This window comes from Populus euphratica, unplaced genomic scaffold (assembly GCF_000495115.2).
Source record: "Populus euphratica unplaced genomic scaffold, PopEup_1.0 scaffold250.1, whole genome shotgun sequence".
Classification (NCBI taxonomy): Eukaryota; Viridiplantae; Streptophyta; class Magnoliopsida; order Malpighiales; family Salicaceae; genus Populus; species Populus euphratica.
The window spans coordinates 84,165-103,191 of NW_011500005.1; the positions used below are offsets into that span (position 1 = coordinate 84,165).

General features: G+C 35.1%; 2 protein-coding genes and 1 long non-coding RNA gene across 6 annotated transcripts in view; 1 reads left to right on the forward strand and 2 right to left on the reverse strand.

Moving 5' to 3' along the window:
• The window catches only part of LOC105141076 (DNA gyrase subunit A, chloroplastic/mitochondrial-like), a 14,138-nt gene extending 1,503 nt beyond the window's left edge, over positions 1-12,635 (reverse strand). The window contains exons 1-27 of one of the 3 annotated variants that reach the window (XM_011048172.1): positions 12,108-12,635; positions 11,945-12,014; positions 11,785-11,850; positions 11,552-11,653; positions 11,101-11,145; positions 10,907-11,005; positions 10,683-10,769; positions 8,911-8,981; positions 8,708-8,816; positions 8,556-8,618; positions 8,137-8,202; positions 7,949-8,037; positions 6,723-6,771; positions 6,448-6,534; positions 6,049-6,142; positions 5,122-5,192; positions 4,927-5,016; positions 4,421-4,546; positions 4,139-4,296; positions 3,924-4,005; positions 3,678-3,842; positions 3,485-3,586; positions 2,610-2,746; positions 2,364-2,481; positions 2,195-2,249; positions 1,988-2,084; positions 1,119-1,519 (exon numbers count right to left, since the gene is read on the reverse strand). In XM_011048172.1, coding sequence (XP_011046474.1) covers positions 1,393-1,519; positions 1,988-2,084; positions 2,195-2,249; positions 2,364-2,481; positions 2,610-2,746; positions 3,485-3,586; positions 3,678-3,842; positions 3,924-4,005; positions 4,139-4,296; positions 4,421-4,546; positions 4,927-5,016; positions 5,122-5,192; positions 6,049-6,142; positions 6,448-6,534; positions 6,723-6,771; positions 7,949-8,037; positions 8,137-8,202; positions 8,556-8,618; positions 8,708-8,816; positions 8,911-8,981; positions 10,683-10,769; positions 10,907-11,005; positions 11,101-11,145; positions 11,552-11,653; positions 11,785-11,850; positions 11,945-12,014; positions 12,108-12,526 — 2,844 coding nt within the window. In that variant the 5' untranslated portion in view covers positions 12,527-12,635 and the 3' untranslated portion in view covers positions 1,119-1,392. Of the gene's footprint in view, positions 1-1,118; positions 1,520-1,987; positions 2,088-2,194; positions 2,250-2,363; positions 2,482-2,609; positions 2,747-3,484; positions 3,587-3,677; positions 3,843-3,923; positions 4,006-4,138; positions 4,297-4,420; positions 4,547-4,926; positions 5,017-5,121; positions 5,193-6,048; positions 6,143-6,447; positions 6,535-6,722; positions 6,772-7,948; positions 8,038-8,136; positions 8,203-8,555; positions 8,619-8,707; positions 8,817-8,910; positions 8,982-10,682; positions 10,770-10,906; positions 11,006-11,100; positions 11,146-11,551; positions 11,654-11,784; positions 11,851-11,944; positions 12,015-12,107 lie in introns of those variants that run through there. The other 2 variants (XM_011048170.1, XM_011048171.1) reach the window with 2 other exon arrangements.
• Positions 23-447, reverse strand: LOC105141077 (uncharacterized). The gene is made up of 2 exons (XR_845299.1): positions 334-447; positions 23-237 (listed from the first exon to the last, which is right to left on the reverse strand). It is a non-coding gene; the product is annotated as an uncharacterized LOC105141077 (long non-coding RNA).
• A 1,674-nt stretch (positions 12,636-14,309) lies between the features above and the next one.
• On the forward strand, positions 14,310-18,290 carry LOC105141080 (uncharacterized). 2 transcript variants are annotated; one of them, XM_011048175.1, is made up of 9 exons: positions 14,310-14,390; positions 14,498-14,596; positions 14,783-14,890; positions 15,449-15,580; positions 16,187-16,241; positions 16,349-16,431; positions 16,888-17,121; positions 17,566-18,051; positions 18,094-18,290. In XM_011048175.1, the coding sequence occupies exons 1-8, from the start codon at positions 14,346-14,348 to the stop codon at positions 17,962-17,964; spliced, it is 1,155 nt and encodes a 384-aa protein (XP_011046477.1). In that variant the 5' UTR covers positions 14,310-14,345; the 3' UTR covers positions 17,965-18,051; positions 18,094-18,290. The 2 variants fall into 2 exon arrangements, with proteins under 2 accessions (XP_011046477.1, XP_011046476.1); XM_011048174.1 differs by lacking the exon at positions 16,349-16,431 and having other exon boundaries at positions 16,187-16,324.
• Positions 18,291-19,027: the final 737 nt, after the last annotated feature.

The following is a 19,027-nucleotide window of genomic DNA, read 5'->3' on the forward strand; positions in this document are numbered from 1 at the left end:
AACGCTTTGAGAGATTAAAACCTTGAAAGAAGTCGTTCCCTCGTGTAACATTGCCTTCATGAGAAGAAAGCAAGAGCAGACCAATCATGAATGAGACCACAAAAAGAAGTGAGCTTCTCATCTTGAATGTGCTAACAACGTAGGCAAGAACTGAGCTAAAACTTGATCATGAGATGGTACTCCTAGAGATGTCTCTGTCTTTATATAGCAAACACGTATACGGTATGTGATTGGGGTCTTGAAAAAGAAATCTCATCATTCTGGGGTTTCCAATTTTATTAGCATTTTAAGCAATATTACTACAGAAAATCTAGGAATTCATCATCAACTTACCCTGATTTTGATGAAATTCGTCAGATTTGACAAATATGGGTGTCCGAAATCTTCCAAGCCCAAGCACGAATAGCGGACGGGGGAGGTCGTGCATGAATGGAGACTCTGCATCGGATTTTTTGCCATATAGAGTTGATATTTGATTGTTTGGGAGAGTAGTTGATGTTGTTTTTTATTTTAAAATATACTACTTTAAAATTTATTTTTTAAATCAATATATCAATTGAAGAATATCAAAAGAACAAATTAATTTAAAGAAAAAAAATCAAAAGTTTTGAAACACACACTGTTGGACCGCAGCTCCCAGCACCCCAAATCTGCCATCTAAATTCAAACTAGCATCGGCTGAGTCCAACGTAAACGAAACTGAAGGGTTTTTTTTTTCTTTATAATTATCAATGTCATGCTTCTTAGTTTTTTTGGATTTTGGAACACATTCCAAATTAGATTTAGATTATGCTAACTTGATCTATCAGGTCCATTAAAAATAAGTTGTGGCATTTGAATCTATTTTGAAAATAATCGAAGTAAATCTGGTTGGAAACCCAACTCAATTTTCACCATCTTTGGTGTCCAACATCCGTGTTTTAAAAGCGAGTATCAGGCGGGATCCAGGTTTAGGAGGACCCTAATCAACGTTCTAGGACTTCATAGTCTATTACCCCCAACAATGAATATGTTTAGGGCAAGTTTTCGCATTAAAACATAGAAGATACATTTTACCATAAAATTGAAAGCAACTTAGGGTGATTTCTCTTTTTTTTCCATAAAGAGGTCTAAATAAATGATATGAACAGACTTTTTTGATATGATAGTTGTCTCATAACGCTGCACATCAAGGGCGTGCTCCAGCTATGATCTTCAGAGGTTTAGATCAGTGATCCGAAAAGTTAACAATGATCAAGCTAACAAGCTAGCACCAACACTGTCTAACCCACATTCCCTTTTGTACTCTAATAATTAACAGCAGGAAAGCCAACTAAGTCTTCAAGGTTGCACGAGGAAGATTAACCCAAGATCCAATTGCACATGACATATACAAGTGATCCCCAGAATTTGTTATAATGATGTCTCGGATAGGAGTTCAGGCACAGGTGCCGATTCCTCTAATTCAGGATCCACAGCGGAGATCAATGAAGCTGACTGAATCTTGCCAGCATGCTCCAGCCGCATCAAAATAACTCCCCTGGAGAGAGATGACAGCAAACACTAACAAAATTACCATACAAGATTAGCCAAGTGGCCAGGAACCATTTATAGGATTAACTTAGCTCAGTTTTCAGTTATCATATTTCAACCTTTAAATCATAAACATTATCCCTCAAAATTCAACCAAGGCACTTCGGTATTTTTTGTAGCTGAAAGCAAAATGGATAGTTTTCACATCCAGAATTTGTTGCAAACCTGCCTAGCAAGAACCTATAGAGCATATCAATTCTGGACCATCAACAATCAACTCTCTTTCCAAAGGTGGTAAGAAACGAGATAATTTATTTTGGTTTCTTTTGGAAGAGAAATTCCTGAAGAAATGCAAATTTGATGTTTACAGGTGCATGGAAGAATATATTCCACTAGATAACATGGATAGACCCAGACATTGTTGCTGTCAACAAATGAGCTTACAAAATACTTTGGTATAAACAACTATGCATACCTTGCAAAGCGGGATTGTATTGAAATATCCCTAACTTTAATTCGATTGACAGTGCCACTTTGGCTTACAAGAACCACTTGCTCATCACTTTCACCATCTTCTATAACAGAGAAAAAGAAGGGAGAAAATTAGCACAAAGATAAGAAAGTGCAAGCGTAATCAATAGTATTATAAAAGCATCTACCCCAAACCACTATATAACAATACCTGTCAATGAAAAACCAACTGCAAAGACAGCTGCCAAGCGATCTTCCTCAAAGAACTTCAAAAAAAAAAAAAAAAACAGAGCAGAGGAAATGTCAAGCTGTAGAACAACTCTACAAGGCAACATTAAATGGTGTTAAAAGTTAAAACAATAGTACAACAGTCGTGATACCTTATAACCAATTAATCCAACTCTGTTCAAACGTGATTGCTTGAAGCTACTGAGGGGAACCCGCTTTCCATGACCACTCTCAGACACAAACAACAACCACGGACCAGTGCCCTTGTTGCTGTTGTGAAAAAATAATGAGAATCTTTTAAGTTGCAAAGAATTAAACATTCCACATTGTGAACCTCTTGCAAATACATAATATGGTGTTTTATTAGATGCTACACAGAGCAAAATCAGAGCAATTACTTGTTCTCAGAATCTTTTGACGCCACCTCCAAGTCTTTCTGCAGGGAAGCTGGTATTATGTCCATGCTTGCTATCTTGTCACCTTCTCTTAGCCTCATGGCCACTCCACCCCTTGTATTTCTACCTAGTGCTCGAATCTGGGTTCAGGGAGTCCAATTAGATAATAATATGACTTTGGTTAAAAGGAAAAAACTTCATACTGCAAGAGAGCTTGCAACAGCTCATAGCTTGAGGTTCATTGCCATGTATTGGTAAAGATCAAACAAGCAAAGCCATAGTTCACAGAAAGTTAATGCATCTTAATGAGCTGGAAGCAACTTACTTAATTAAGCCATGATCCAAACAACTTATGGTTTGCTTGGCAATAAAAAGCTTCATCACATAAACCACTTGTACAAGAGAATTTATGAAAAATTAATCTGGAAACTTGTTCATGTGCATGCTCAAGTGTACACTATTTTGACGCTACAGAGTGGATAGAAATGTCACTACAATGATTAGCAATATTAGTAATGACCATGCTAGGTAATATAATAAAAATATGAATCTGAAACTGGTCTCAATTCATCTCAATATCAGAGGAAAAAAGTCATGTCAGCATAGAATAAATCATTTCACAACACTATTGGTTCTCAATCATTTTCAAGCCCTTTCCACTCCCAACTGCTTTCTGTAATTCTTCAAACTAACTTCTCCACTGGTGCACTATGCTTCTGCAGTTACCTTTGGCAACAAATTGAAGGACAGAGAGAGGATGAAATATAGTGAAGGAGAAACATGTTCTTTCTTTGCCAGTATCAAGGGCTACAAGGGCCTAGTTCAAATGGCTTGAACATCATTAATTATAACAGGTAGAAAAGCATAAGATAACTTACATTCTCACAGGAAGTGAGGATGACCATTCCATTTTGTGAAGCCATGGCCACAAGATCACCATTTGTGCAACAGCGGACCCATTTTAGTTCATCGCCAGGAACCTGGCGGGTTAACATTTGAAACTTAAGAGCATACTTTCATCAGGGAATTGAATGAAACTTGAATGCTAGAGCAGAATAGAAGAGGACAAACCAATTGAATTGCTATGATTCCAGTTGAACGTATGGCTGAGAAAGAGTTCAAAGATACTTTCTTGATGTAGCCATTGACAGTAAGCATCAGTAGAAATTGATCTTCCGCAAACTCGCTCACAGGAATAATGGAAGTTATTCTTTCACCATCAGATAAAGATAAGAACTGTCTCCAACAGGAAAGGGATACAAACTTGAGACGTTAGAGAAATTCATTAATAAGCAAAGGAGAAAAAACAGTTATTACCTGGATCAGTGGTGTGCCAGCAGCAGCCCTGGTGCATTCAGGGATTTTATAAGCAGGAGCCGAGTATACTATTCCCTGATCACTGCAGACACAACATGTAAAGTGTGCCACAACCAATTATTATGACAGAATTACTTTTTTCTAATCCATTCAAGACACAGATCTATAGATTGTTGGAGCCTAATAAATAATAAAAGGAAAAAGCAGAGCAGTACCTGAAATATAGCACACGGTCATGTGCGTGACAGACAATGAAGTCAGACATTGCATCACTATCTCTCAACTTCCCAACAGATTTACCGATTGTTCCACGATTTTGAAGGTTAAACGTGTTAGGCTTCATCCTCTTAACATAGCCCTTTTCACTAATTGCCTGAAAATTATATGAGATGAAATTCTAATCCAGCAAAAGAAAAAAAAATGCATAGATGGAAGAATATAAGCATAACAACCAGATATTAGTCACAAAGCCATCAGAAATTAACAAAGCCAATTACCAGGAGCATTTCTTCATTTGGAATAACATCTATATCTTCAAGCTGACCACTATCAGAGTCCTCCAACATTGAACGCCTTGGATTGGAGAACTTATTTTTAAGCTCGACTGCTTCTTGTTCAATCAACTGGGGAAAAAAATAGTATGAGGGAATTGGAGGATGAATCAGAGCCAACCATAGTGAATAGGGTCAAAATCAATGTTTTCACCATTGTTCTAACACATAAAAAATGACTCAAAAACTACAACTGGCAAGAAAGCAAAAACAAATAACCTTGACTAAACAAAAACAAAGCGTCTAAAACATTTACATAGTGAATAGGGTCAAAATCAATCTTTTCACCATTGTTCTAACCCATAAAAATGACTCAAAAACTGCAACTGGCAAGAAACGAAAAACAAATAACCTTGCCTAAACAAAAACAAAGCGTCTAAAACATTTCAGCTCGCTTGCACGAATCTCAAAAAGAAAAGGAAACAAACATCATTTACTGGAGTTTTTGTTACCTGTAATATATTTCCCCTGCTTGACAGTAGTTCCTCTAGCTTAGTTATTTGTTCCATCAATGATTTACTTTCTTCAACAAACTTTTTCCCCTGCACAATCAGAATTATATCTGCTTCACATGATACTGTTTGCAGAATTGTACCATTATGGAATCTCATAGATAAACAGAATATAACCTAAGGCATGGTAGTCACCTCAAGAAGGGTAAGCCTTCTTAGGCTTATGTCCAAAATAGCTTCAGCTTGTTTCTCAGACAGGCTGAATTCTGCATTCCAGAATATGAATAACAATAAGCAAAATGGACTAAAGTTTCTTTAAGCCAATAAAAGGCATGGATACTGGCAATTATCAAAAAGTCTAGAAAGCTTGTGCTTGACGGTTAATAGAGACTTAGTACAGGTTTGAAACTTGGAAAAGAAAAATATGCAAAGAATTTAAAAACTGGAGCTACTTAATTATGCTACCAAGATTCCTTGTATCATTATGCATGAAGTCATGTGTATCCCTAAATATATTCAGTATTCAAAACTGCTGTTTGTTTTAGGCTTTTAGCTTATTTTCATGGTCAGAAAATAAGCAAATTCCATGTAACTGAACATCTTCATTCTCGGTTTTTTTTTTTTTGACAGAATAAGGATTCCAAAAGCCTTCATCCTATTCATCTTTTTTTTTTCTTGATTGCCAAAAAAAGCCCAAGAACAGTACACATTATAGACAGACTGACACTCCACAAATGCAAGTATGTACCAGTGCTGTGAGGGGTCAATTTTAGATCAGTAGGAATGAAAAGCATGGTCTAAATCACACATTGAATTCAAGATACAGAGAAAAGTAGCAAACATTTACAAGCACCAGAAATAATCCACATTATAGACGGATTGACACTCCACAAATGCAAGCATGTACCAGTGCTGTGAGGGGTTAATTTTAGATCAGTAGGAATGACAAGCATGGTCTAAATCACACATTGAATTCAAGATACAGAGAAAAGTAGCAAACATTTACAAGCACCAGAAATAATGAACTTGTTTGTATATGTGTGAACAAAGGACCAAACAACACCACAAAAATCAGAATTAATTGCATCAGCAAGATACATATAAAAAGCAAAAGAAACTTACCATTCCTTAGATCAGCGGATGCAATTGCATTGCTTGAAGCTTTTCTAATTATATCAACCACTCTATCCAAATTATCAAGCCCCGCCATGATGCCCTTAGAGCCCAAACAACAGCCATCAGTCATTAAAAAAAAGGAAATTTCACAAAATGAGAGGGCATCTCATGCAAGTGGTCAGCCTACTCACTTTCTTTAATGCTGCTATCATATGAAAAAAGAGCCAAGCTCAACTTATAAGGATTGGAAAAGTTTGGACCAAGCACACATGCATGCCTGGTTATACATGTGTGCACAAATGGAGGACAAATCAGGACATAGAGAGAGGAATAGGGTTGGAATAGCATGTTACAGCCAAAAGGCCTTTTATTTTGTCCAGAAAACTATGAATTACCTTAACATACCTCGACAATATGTCTTCTCTTCTGTGCTTCAGAAAGCTTGAACATGGCACGCCGTTCAACGACAGAGCATCTGAAGTTTAAGAATGCCTGGTAATGAAAAAAAGATGGAAAACTCTTCAGTTTCCAGACGTTCTATCATGTCAACAATATTTTAGATTACAGAAAGAAATTTCAGAAAACAAAAAAAATAGCTTTAGAAAAAATTAAAATAATGTGTTCTAATTTAAGAACAAATTGCTAAGGAATTTCAAATAAAACAATGTTAAAGTAGTCACCTGAAGCAACTCTTTCAGACCCATCTGTTTAGGTTGTCCATCAAGAATACTGTGACACAGCAAGTGATGCAAAATGCATTGATACACGACATTAGGCGAGAAAGCTTATCAAATTAGAAGTTTAAGGAGAATAGTAAATTAGGCTAGAATATATGTGATATTACAGAAGGACAAAATCTTCAACAAGAGATGATGTAAGAATATATTACTGCTAAAACCATTCAGGAATTGCATCACAATACACCGAAAAATATAGACATCTCTTGAAAATGTAATCCAACAGGTGTTTTGATAAATTTCAGAATTGTTTCAATATGCCATTTAAATTTCAGAAAATAATGTCCCCACAGTGAATCAGCGATAATTTATTTTCTCCTTTTATATTTTTTTTACATGGCAAAAATAATGGGAGTTTGAGTTTTGCACACAAGCGTACAATTATAGTAATGGGTTTGCTACATTCACAGATATCACCAGCAGAATCTTCCACAACTCCATGCAAAAGCACAAGGTTATAAAGGTTAATACCCATGTCATGGTCATATGGATCATTTACTTGCACATGCATATAGCAAAATGAGAAAACGAATGCACTTGTGACCAACAACTAACAAGAGGGGAAGTAACAGTAAAAAAAATGTTTCCACAACTTTCCTTTTGGTTTGTCTCCAAATACAGTTGCCAGGTCATCATCTCCAGAATCCTTCTAATGCATGAGATCATATGCCTACCATGCTGTTTTAAAAATTATGTTAATATTTCAGCCATAAGAGTGTAAGAATTCCAACCTGTTTGTTGATTATGTTAATCTAACAGGTACTATTTAATGGCATTTTTGTGTTTTTCTTTGCCTAATTATGTTTTTAATTTGTGATCTTTCAATATAGCCTTATTCTCCAGTTGGTTTAGAACTTCCATGGGTCCCAAATTAGAAAGTTTTCAGAAGTTATAGTTGCTTCTCATCATTTCATATCATGTCTGCCACTATAACATCTCCATCCAAATGACAAGTTTTGTCATCAACTACAGAATAATGAACCATAAAACAGATTAACATGAGTAAAACTTCCGAAAGGGAGGGAAAAGAAAGTATGCAGTGCATAAAGCTTAAACATTTAAAAATGAAATAATTCACAAACCACAATGTGTAAAGCAATATCAGATCTGCTAAATCAAAGCTAACTGCAGCAAAAAAACTGAATCTTGACTTCTAAAATACTACATACCCAACCATGTTGCAGCTAAAACTAGACTGAAGAGGAGTAAGACGATAAAGATTATTTAACACAATTGATGGATCTGCCCCCCGTTTCAGCTGTGTAGTGAAACAAAATAAATTAGTCAAAACATGAGCAACAGATGAATGTGGTCTATGAGTTTTACTGCTTTACTGCAAAAACTGAGTTTCTCATACCTCAATAACTACACGCATGCCAGAACGATCACTTTCATCACGGATATCACTAATGCCATCCAAATTCTGCAGAAAAAAAGGAAATAAAAAATTTGGTTACAACAACAAAACTTGCACACTTGTGATATGAATGATAAATTGGGTCACTTTTGGCCAGTGAAAATCAACTTCCATCCTCCATGATCATATGTTATGAGATCATATAGGTTTTTAGAAGTCATTAAGAGTTATATAGACTTATAATTGAAGATGCAGTTGTTAATCATTGATTGTTGAATAGAAGCAAGGAAATAAAGATGTCGACTATACACCAAGCTGGACAAACACTTGTTATGCATTAAAAAGAGAAGGATAGATTATTATTATATACAGATATCAACTTGGTAAACCTCTTATATTAAATTATTTTCCGGCAATACCTTATCCTCCACAAGTTCAGCAATTTTTTCCACCAGCGATGCTTTGTTGGTTTGATAAGGAATCTGTTTCAGTGGGAAAACATTAGACAAGTCTTGAAAATTTGAAAACAAGTATGTTCAGCCAGTACCAACAACAAACCAAAATGTATAACCTCTTTTATGATAACAGCGTTTCTCTTTGTTTTCGAGTCAAGCAATTCAACATCTGTTTTTCCTCTGACTACGATACGTCCTTGCCCAGATCGATATGCGTCTAAGATCCTTAATCAAATATACAGATATCAAAATTCATAAATAAGCATGCATCACCTTGCTTAATTGGAGGAAGTAAATGTGAAATAAAAATTTAGCATACCCTTGATTTCCCATGATAATTCCTCCAGTTGGAAAGTCAGGTCCAGGCATGTATTCTAACAACTCTTGCAACTGTGGTGAAAAATGCAACACATAAGAAAACCTTCTCTGTCTCTGATGACGATATAAGATATATATGTACACACACACAAATGCAAAGGAACCATACAACTCTAGGATGATAAGCTTCATAATTACATGTGTGTCCAAAGGAGTTAAGAGAAGTGAAAAAAAAAATCAGCAAGGCATAAATTTCCTTTGGCCAAAGGAGGTAAGAGAAGCAAAAAAGAATAAAATCAGCAAGGCATAAATTTCCTTTGGCACTCTAATCATATGTCATATAACATATATACTAATAAATAGTGCAATAAGTATAAAAAAAAATGAGGATCAAAAAGGGCTCGTATTCAGTTGTATTCCAAAAAAAAAAACATGAGGCTCAAAAAGGGCTCGTATTCAGTTGTATTCCCCACATACCCTATGTTAAAATTGTTTTAATTGGTCCATGTGTAAAAATAATTAAATCATTACGAAAGCCCAATTAGGAAAGGTAATCAAGTAAAAAAAAAATTGAATCCTTACTTTTTCAATAAAGTGCAATTAGGAAAAGTAATTAACATCCTATCAAAAAAAAGGAAAAGAAATTAAAGAGTGTATAATATGAATTTTGATGTTAAAGTTAAATATTTAAAGTTACAAAAATTGGGTGGTAGAGCATGTAGTAATGGAAAGAACAGTGAAATTAATTCTGGTATACTTTAAGACTGTTTATTTTTTAAAGTTAACAAAATTGTGTGGTGGAGCCTATAGTAATGAAAAGAACAATGAAACTAATTTTGGTATGCTTTGAGATTGTTTATTATTTTTAAAAATATTGAATAATTTTGCTAACAAAACTATATAGCTATGCATCATCATTTTAAGCAAAAATATTCTCCAATTTTTTAAAGTTCAAAAACATTTCTAATAAAAACATTACTAGTAATTAAATACTAAATTTAAGATGTTGTAAAAATTTAAGTATTTTTCCTGTAGCAAATAAGCAAATAAATATATTTTGAGAAAATAAAGTGAATTATGTGCAAAGAACATACCATAAAAGCTAGTTCTTCAAAATATCCCACGCTTTTTTGAAAAAAAAAATCTGGACTTAAAAACCTCAGCTTGTTTACAATTTGGATGGCAAACAGACATTTGTATGCCATGCATACGGCAAGATGATAGAGAAATGGGACTCCTTGACATTACCTTTTATACATACCATCTGAAGTCTTGTTACTTAGATTAGTGCAAGTTATAGCATTAATGCATCCTAAACAAGTGCTTTTGAAGGGCTAGCCAACTAAGGGAATTGGGTTGACTCTATTCTTGAATGAAATGATAAAACCATGAAAAAGAATCTTTTTTTTTTTTTTGAAAATCAGAGGATTATACAACTAGGAAACACTAAAAAATCCTTTTTGGAAAAAGACTATTCCTTAACAAGTATGAAGTAATTTTTATTTTGAAAATCAGAGGATTATACAACTAGAAAACACTAAAAAATCCTTTTTGGCAAAAGACTATTCCTTAACAAGTATGAAGTAGGAAGGCTGCCTTAATTGTTCATCAAATCCTACCAAAATATTTTAGACATGAATTGCACACGGAACCAGTAAAGAACATAAAAAATGACAGAAAAAGATATCAATGGATTTCACAAGAAAATAATTTCCAAGTGTTCCCAAGAAGTCTCAACTAGCAAACCAAAAGGCTGAGGTTTAGAGCACTTACAGTGGCTTCTGGGTTATGAATTAGGGCACATAACACATCCACCAGCTCTCCAAGATTATGAGGAGGAATTTTGGTTGCCATGCCAACCTGAAGAGAATGAAAGGATGTTACTTTGAGTTAGCTGCAAAAAACATATACTAAGAGGATGAGAGAGAAGTTGGAAAGCAAGAGCAAGTACAGAAATCAACTTTTAGGGAAAATAAAAGGTAAAGCATTAAAATTACCGCAATCCCAGAAGAACCGTTCAACAATAAAGTTGGAAGCCGAGTAGGCAAAAGTGAAGGTTCCTTTTGGGAATTGTCAAAGTTAGGGACAAAATCAACCTGCAAGAGATGCAATATAATGACTCAACACGATGTTGGGGCCAAATTAAAACATGGAAACCATGTAAAAACATACAATAGAGAATAGCACTCACTGTATCTTGTTCAAGATCAGCCAAAAAAACTGCCTCTGTAAGTCCCTGCAAGAATTGTACATAAAATCAACTGCCTATACTTCAAGGCCATTGTTTCTTTAAGCATATAAACAAGAATATGGGCAATAATGAACAATAAGATTGTACCACCAGTGAGTGCAAGCAACTATAACAAGCACATGAGAATAATGTACCAAAAATGTATGTTTTGACCTCAGGATAAGACAATGAACTGATGTAGTACATAATAAAATAAGAAGATGAGGCAGCGTATTAAAAGCTCAAATGTAACAAAAGTGTTGAGGACACCCAGTGAAATACAAGACATCGTGTGCATGAATACACTTAAGCATCAGACACAAATGAAACCAAACCATGTCAAACTTCCTAACACAAATAAATATACATTGAGTTACATTTGCTAAAATTAAAATTAAGTCTTAAAACATACATCCAGCCTGCACTCTGTATATCGCATGGCAGCAGGAGGATCCGCATCAACCGAACCAAAATTCCCATGCCCTTGAATAAGAGGGCATCTCAGTGAGAAATCCTGAATAATAAAACCAATTGTAACTAAATAATTTCAAGTGATTAGGAGATAAACGGGCTAGGAGATAAACGGGCAGTTTCAGCAATCAAAACTCAAAGCAAATAGCAAAAAAAGAAATATTCCCAATTTACCTGCGCCATTCGAACTAGTGCGTCATAGACAGCAGTATCTCCATGGGGATGAAACTTGCCCAAAACCTAAAAAATAAAAAAATGAAACCCAAAACAAAATAATCAGATAATAATTATCTTTGGTTATAACAATTATTGAGAGCTTTATTCAACAACTAACCTCACCAACAACTCTAGCACATTTTTTAAACGGCTTTTTCGAAGAAAGCCCCAATTCATGCATTGCAAATCTACAAATTCAAAGGAAAAAACACAAAATTAAAAAATTAAAAACCAACACCCGAAAATAACAAAACAAAGGAAAAGACAAAAGGGGGTCTCACAGAATCCTCCGGTGAACTGGTTTTAGCCCATCTCTAACATCGGGCAAGGCTCTACCAAGCAAAACAGACATAGCATAAGCCATATAGGCCTCAGTAGCCTCTTTATGAAGCTCCGTTTGAACAACCCGCCCATTTCCACCGCCTGGACTACCCCCATTCGGATCCTTCACTAACAGGCTCCCATTCTCACTATCATCAGTGGGGGGTTCCTCACGGCGGCGAGATTGAACAACTGGACGGATGCGGGGGGAGGAAGAGAAGAAGCGGAGGTCGGAGACGGAGCGGTGGTGGAGGAAAGAGAAATAACGGCAGGAAGGAGGAGGGAGACGGTGGAGAAGAGAGGAGAGACGGAGAGTGGAGGGGAGAGACATGGGGCTGCAAGAATTAGGGTTTAATCTTGTAAGAGAAGAGGGGTTCATGCCATAGAAGAAGAGGAAAGATTGGGAAAAGAAATGAAGGGTTTGGGTTTCATTGGGGCTTTTTTAGGGTTTAAGGATTTTTTTTCTCTCCGAATGCGTTGGGGATTGTGCAAAGCTGCCTTTTTTGGGGTCTTGCGCGCCAAGCTGTTTTTGGATATTAGATTGTTTTTAGTCCCTACTTTTATAATATGATTGTAACTTGGTTCCTTAGTTTTAAAAGTTTACAAATTAGTATATGTTTAGTAATGTTTGGAGATTAATTTTGTAAAGGTATTTTTTTAATTAAAAAACATTAAAATAATTTTTTAAAAATTTTATATATTAATTTAATATATCTTTAAGTGAAATATCACGTTACTATTCATAACGTATCACTTAAAAAACATATCAAGTCCAAGCATACCTATTTTTAAAATATAATTATAATACTGGTTTTGAAGTTAATGCGAAGAAAAGCTTGAAGGGTCGATTTAAAAAAATTTAAAAAGATAAAATAACATTATTTTTATAAAAAAGTCAATGAATTAAAAATTAAATTTTTACTAGATTAACATTAACCCAAATTTCTAACTAAGCTAATCATATAATTTTTTTTTAATTCATGAGTTAACTCACCGTATTAGTTCAGGTTTTTTAATTATGTATATAGCTTTACTTAATTTAATTAGGTATAATTTAATCTATTTAGCAAATTAATTTATCATCACATGGAACTTTAATTTAATTTTTTTAAATAAATTTAGAATAATATAATTTTAATTTAAAAATTATTAAAATTATATTTTAATTAATATAATCATCAACTCAAATATGTTTATTTAGAATTGTGGCTTAAAATATTTTTTATTTAAAAAATTAAAATAATATTTTTTATTTTTTAAAAAATTATTTTTTAGATGAATAATTAAAATAATTTAAAATTATAAAAAAATTAATTTTCAATTAAAAAATTAATTTTCTGAAATTTCGTTCCCAAAAATTCCTTGCAAAAGAGTATATTTTTCATATTCATTGAAAAAAAAAAAATTCCGGAAAAAAGCTATGGCAAAATTTGTTTTAACACAAACACAGCAATTTAGAGCGATACTTGGTAAAATAAGATAAAAGGTCTGTTTATTTTTATATTTTTAAAATATTTAAAAAATATATTTTTTTAATTAATATTTTTTTAATATTTTTAATATATAAATTTTAAAAAATAAAAAAATATTTTAAAAAACAAACTCACTTTCTGCAAATATACCACAAAACCTTTTTGTCTTAACACAGACGTCCCCATATCCCCATCATTATCAACGAACATACCTTAAAAACACACACGCAGAGAGCACTATCCTCTTCACTTGATTCAATCTTATCTTACATTGGAAAGTGAAGAACTTTGTTGCCCATTTCACTTGTTTAATTCTTTTTTTTTTAATTCACAGCAATTGTTAAAGAATCAAGAAAGAATGGCAATGGCAGCCTTCAAATCCACATCAAGAAGGGCACAAACAACAAGTGCAGCAACATCAGATAAAGAAACTTCAGCAAAGCAGCACGCATTACCAAGAAAAACAGTATCCTCAAGAAGATCAAGGAGTGTGAGTGCTGTCTCAAGATCCCATCTTGTTGATACTTGTTCAACAACAAGAACAGCAACAGGGTCCACAGATTTCTTGAATAAAAGAGACAACCCGCTTTACTGGAGCAATGTTTCTCCACCTGGTAAAGAAGTCAGTGAAGTTGTGGCTGACAAGGAAGAGTCTAAGAGTGCACCCACAAAGCCGAATGCTGTTGGTGATAGACGAGAAGGAGTTATGATAGTAAGTTTGAGAAGATGAGAGGTTCGCCCATGCGATCAGATGGATCTGCTGCAGATTTGGTACTGTGTCACGAAATGCTTTTATGTTTTTGGCATTGATAAATGCGACTTGAATTAAGTTGTTTAGTTAAATGATATTTCCTGTTTTGTTTGTTTTTTCTTTCTAGCCTTCTTTGCCTTTTAGGAGCTGGGAAGATGGAGGTTTGGGAAGCTCATTTTCAGAAGCTGAAGGGAGAACTATCAAAGCAGTCTGTGAACAAATGCAGGTGAGATCTGAATGGTGTCATGTTTAATTGGTTTGGACATGAGTGATTTGGAGTGATTTACGTGTTAGTGTTCTAAATGGTTAATGCATGAGATTGTATGCACACTTTTTATGTGAATGGTTCTGAAACATCAATGGATAAGATGCATGATCCTAATGTAATTTTGGTTATGACCTCATGTTGCAGTCATTCCAAGGGGATGATTTGGGAGATGACACCTCTAGTCGAATATATGAAACTGTTCGGTCTGAAGTTAGACGTGCCATTGCTGACATCCAAAATGACTTAGAAAGTGTAAGTTCCCGTGGTTCATGGGTGATAAATGTTTAGTTCTTAAGTGATTTCAGTTGTGCTGCTGCTTTCATGCAGGATTTCCTTCAAAAAAAAAAAAAATTCTTTGATGTCTATTATAATGCTTTACTAGTTATGAATGTTTGACTTAAGTTTTGCCAACAAGTGTTGGCATGCACTTATTTCAAGAGTCCTTAGTTCCTGACCTGCTAACCTGGAACATGACATATTGGCTTGACTCTTTGATGCAAGGATGTTAAATTTCAGGAGCATCTGCTGGATTTTCCTTGACTCTTTGGTCAGTAAGTTGGATATTTGATGCAAGGACGTTAAATTTCAGGAGCATCTGCTGGATTTTATTGTTCCATTGTTTTTCTTTTCTGGGAAAATGTGTTATAGGCTGTGTTCACTCTACCATGTCTTCTTTTTCTGTGCCTACATGGCTATAGTCACCTGCTCTAATTGCCGTTTGCACATTTGATTGCAGTCTTCATATTTTATTGCTTGCTTCCATGTTATATGCTTGTTCATGATTCACTCTGAACTTTGTTTTGAGTTCAGACTATCCGAAGGAGTAACACTACCACTATTGCAATGTCCAATGTGACTGATATTCCTCCTGATCTAGTCAACCCAAGTGCAGTTGAATTAGTTTTGGACATCAGAAGAGAATATGCCAATAAGCTTGAGCAGGTAAGTTTTACTCCCTTTCAGCTGAGATTGTGATTGAAAAGTCAGATTAACCATAGGCTCGCTTTCAACTGAGATTGTGATTGAAAAGTTAGATTAATCATAGGAAACCATTATAAAGTTGCTAACCTCTGACATTTGCTCGATTTGAGCTGGTGTGTGTGAGATTCTTGTTTCAAATTAAGTTAGGGGAAACTTTACATGCATAGTTGATGCTTGTGTTTACAATGTGCTTTGTACCCACTGTACTACTGAGTGGAGTAAGGTTTTCTTCGAAGAAAATCTATGATTGTTTTGACCTGATCAAATTTATGTAGAGATGAGTTTAAAAATGGTCGGTGCATGTTTTCTACTTATCCTGCCACTTGATGAACACTTAAAAGCTCAAGAGAGGAGGGATGGGATTGGGGTAGGTTCTAGATTCAAATGTTAGAAATGACAATGACAGGAGGGGGTGGGGGTTGCTCTTGTTTCCTTGTTTTGATAAATAGGCACCAAGATCCATAATTTCTGTGATGTCATGTTTGTGGTGCTTTATGCTTATTCGTTTCTCTTCTATAATTTAGTTGGATCAGACACCTGCAAATCAGATCTCTTTTTAACTTGCAGTCCCATGAACGGGCAAGGAAGCTTCGAGCAGACCTGGCTGTCGAGGAGCACCGTGGTTCAGAGCTTAGTAGAATATTGAAGGAAGTGCTTCCACATCCCAAGACGTCAAATGTGCAGAAACCCCGTGCTGCAAGAAAGGTACATCTTTTTTGTAGCACCGTGGTTCAGAGCTTAGTAGAATCTTGAAGGAAGTGCTTCCACATCCCAAGATGTCAAATGTGCAGAGACCCTGTGCTGCAAGAAAGGTACATCTTTTTTGTATTTTCGCGTGTGTGGCTTTCATGCAAGTATATTTACACTAGATGCATTAAAAAACACATTTAGCATTGATGTAGAACAGAAGGAGAAAACAGTTGAATATGTTTAGTTAGGGACAATATCCCACACATCCAGTCAATATCCTTCTGAATCCAAGTTTACATGTTCCGCATATGGTTGATATTCTAAAATATGGAACTTGGTTATCCATGCTTTCAAGTAAAGAGACTAATTGTAATTTCTATCTTATCTGGTTCTGACCTGTCTTGCTCTCCCCCCGTCCCCCTGAAAATCGTTGGCTTAGAGAGATGGTTTTGATAATGATATAGGCCATGTTTTTTCATTTCATTCACATTAAGGTTCAGCCTCCACATGCTTAGTGGTTGGGAAGTTTCAATGTCATTGTTTTAACTGTTTTTTTGTTTGTGCTGCTCCGATGACAGTCCAGCATTGAAAGAAGGAAGGTGTCAAAACGATTAACAGATGAAGCCATGGCTTATTTTGATGAATGTGTGTCGCTGTCAACATTTGATAGCTCTGACTTCTCATCGCCAGAGGATCCACCAATAAACTTTGTTGGTGTTGCTTCCCCTGTTGGTGATTGTGCATCCTTTTCCCAAGCAAGTTCTAACGCTGCAGCAAACTGCTATCCCAACAGTTTCACTACCAATAAACAGGTTTTTTGCCTCTCAACATTCATATCTGTTATTTTTATTCTGAATAATGTAGTTGGCTGAATGGTGATTTATTTTCAAAAGATAGTGATGCCATCTCATTTTAAACTTAATTCCTTTGCTTCGTGGAGGTGTTTGTTCTTCATGTCCTGTTCTTTGCTTTGTCTGTTTTATTTTTCCTTCTAGAAAAAAAAAAAAAACCTGTATGACAACGAAAGTGATAAAGGAGTATATAAGCACCCACATACATCATGCACGGTTATGTTAGAGGAACAAGAGTAGAATCATCCTGCCTTGCCTTTGCTTTCTGGTTTTTGTTTCCTTCTAGAAAGGAAGGTTCAAGACAGTGAGGTTGAATATAAGCGTCCAGACACTGCATTGCAATGTTATGTTGGAGAAACGAAAGTAGAATCTTAGCCTAGTAATAAATTATGTTAATGCTTTCAGGAATTGGTTAGTGCACATAGCCACAGTGCATCAGTGTTGTCAGCCACTGGAAGCAGCAAGGAGCCTACTCTGGATGAAGTCATTCTAAATCGCTCAGAAACACCATACGGTCAGAGGTTTCAGTTTTCTTTTGCGTGCAAGCGAAATGATTCCATCGAAGTTCAGCAGGATATTAGGAAGTATGTCAAAAGCTTTGAGAAAGACATGGAAAAAACTGGCGTCAGTTCAAAGATTTTAAGATCAAATCACTTCGATCTGGATGAATATAATTCGCAGGCCTCGAGGCAAAACTTTTTATTTGACACAGCGTTCCTTAATAACAGAATTCAGCCGGGTAGTATGCTACTATGTGATGGAGGCATGGGAGTTTCATTTTCTCCTTTTGCTGCCGTAATCTAAATGATGTGTTTAGATTCTTACAAATTCATTCTGACCATCTGGAATGTGGACAACTTTTGTAAGCCATGGGGTTATAGTCTTTCAGACATGTGATATACGTAGAAAAGCAATAGGGTTAGTCTTTCAGACATGTGATATACGTAGAAGGGCTGAGAGCCTGAGACCTCTAACTAGGGCCCCTAAACAAGCGTGTTTTATGAAAAAGGGTTCCTTCAAGCACGTTCTGTAGTTGCCTGTAAGCTCATATTGTGATTTTAAGCATGGGTGTTCATAAAAAAAAAAATGCCCCCAAGTGCAGCATGTAATATTTGCATCACTCAACCTCATCCATCAAAAATAATATTACAGATAAAAGTAAATAAATAAATTTAATAAATAAATATTATGAGTATTTATTACTATTCGGGATTTTTTAAACTTGATTAACTAGATTTAACTTTTTTTTTATATACCATTTGTTTTGTCTTCGACTTTAAAATTGTTTTTTTATTAGATTTATTTAATATAATAAAACAGGAGCTTGTTTATTGGAGAAGGGGATAACTAATATTTAATAAAATTATTTCTATATATGATAGTTTTAGAGTTAATTTGTGTTTTTTTTTTAATAAGAATAAAGAGATATGTAATATATGTTCCAATGATTTTCAATTCTTCCATCTCAAAACAAACTGAACGTTATGAATAAGAAAAGAGTGATGAAATTGCTAATTTTATAACAGATTCCATTTTTGTTTTCCAGGTTGCTGTGTTGTTTCCATTAACAATAAAAAAGGAAAAACAACGATATAGGAACTGGCAATGATTTCTACTTATGCCTGCCTGCCTGCCTGCCTGCCATTGAGCGTGGACCATGCGATCTTTGGTACCTTGTCATGGTTCGTGTCCCAGTGGTTCTGTAGTAACAAGAACAAAGACCAAGGGCATGAATTTAACTTTGACACCTCTGCGGATATGTCCTCACTCACACGTCCCTTGTTAAGGAGCGAAAGCTCACCAAAGTAACTGACACACAAAGCCAACCCATCAGCAGCAACAAAAACCAGTAAAAATCAAAATAAAA

Coding starts and splice junctions, on each gene's coding strand:
- LOC105141080 (XM_011048174.1), top strand. CDS start 14,346: ATGAGAGGTTCGCCCATGCGATCAGATGGATCTGCTGCAGATTTG. Junction 14,391..14,497: donor ATGGATCTGCTGCAGATTTG/GTACTGTGTCAC, acceptor TTTTCTTTCTAG/CCTTCTTTGCCTTTTAGGAG. Junction 16,325..16,887: donor AACCCCGTGCTGCAAGAAAG/GTACATCTTTTT, acceptor CTCCGATGACAG/TCCAGCATTGAAAGAAGGAA.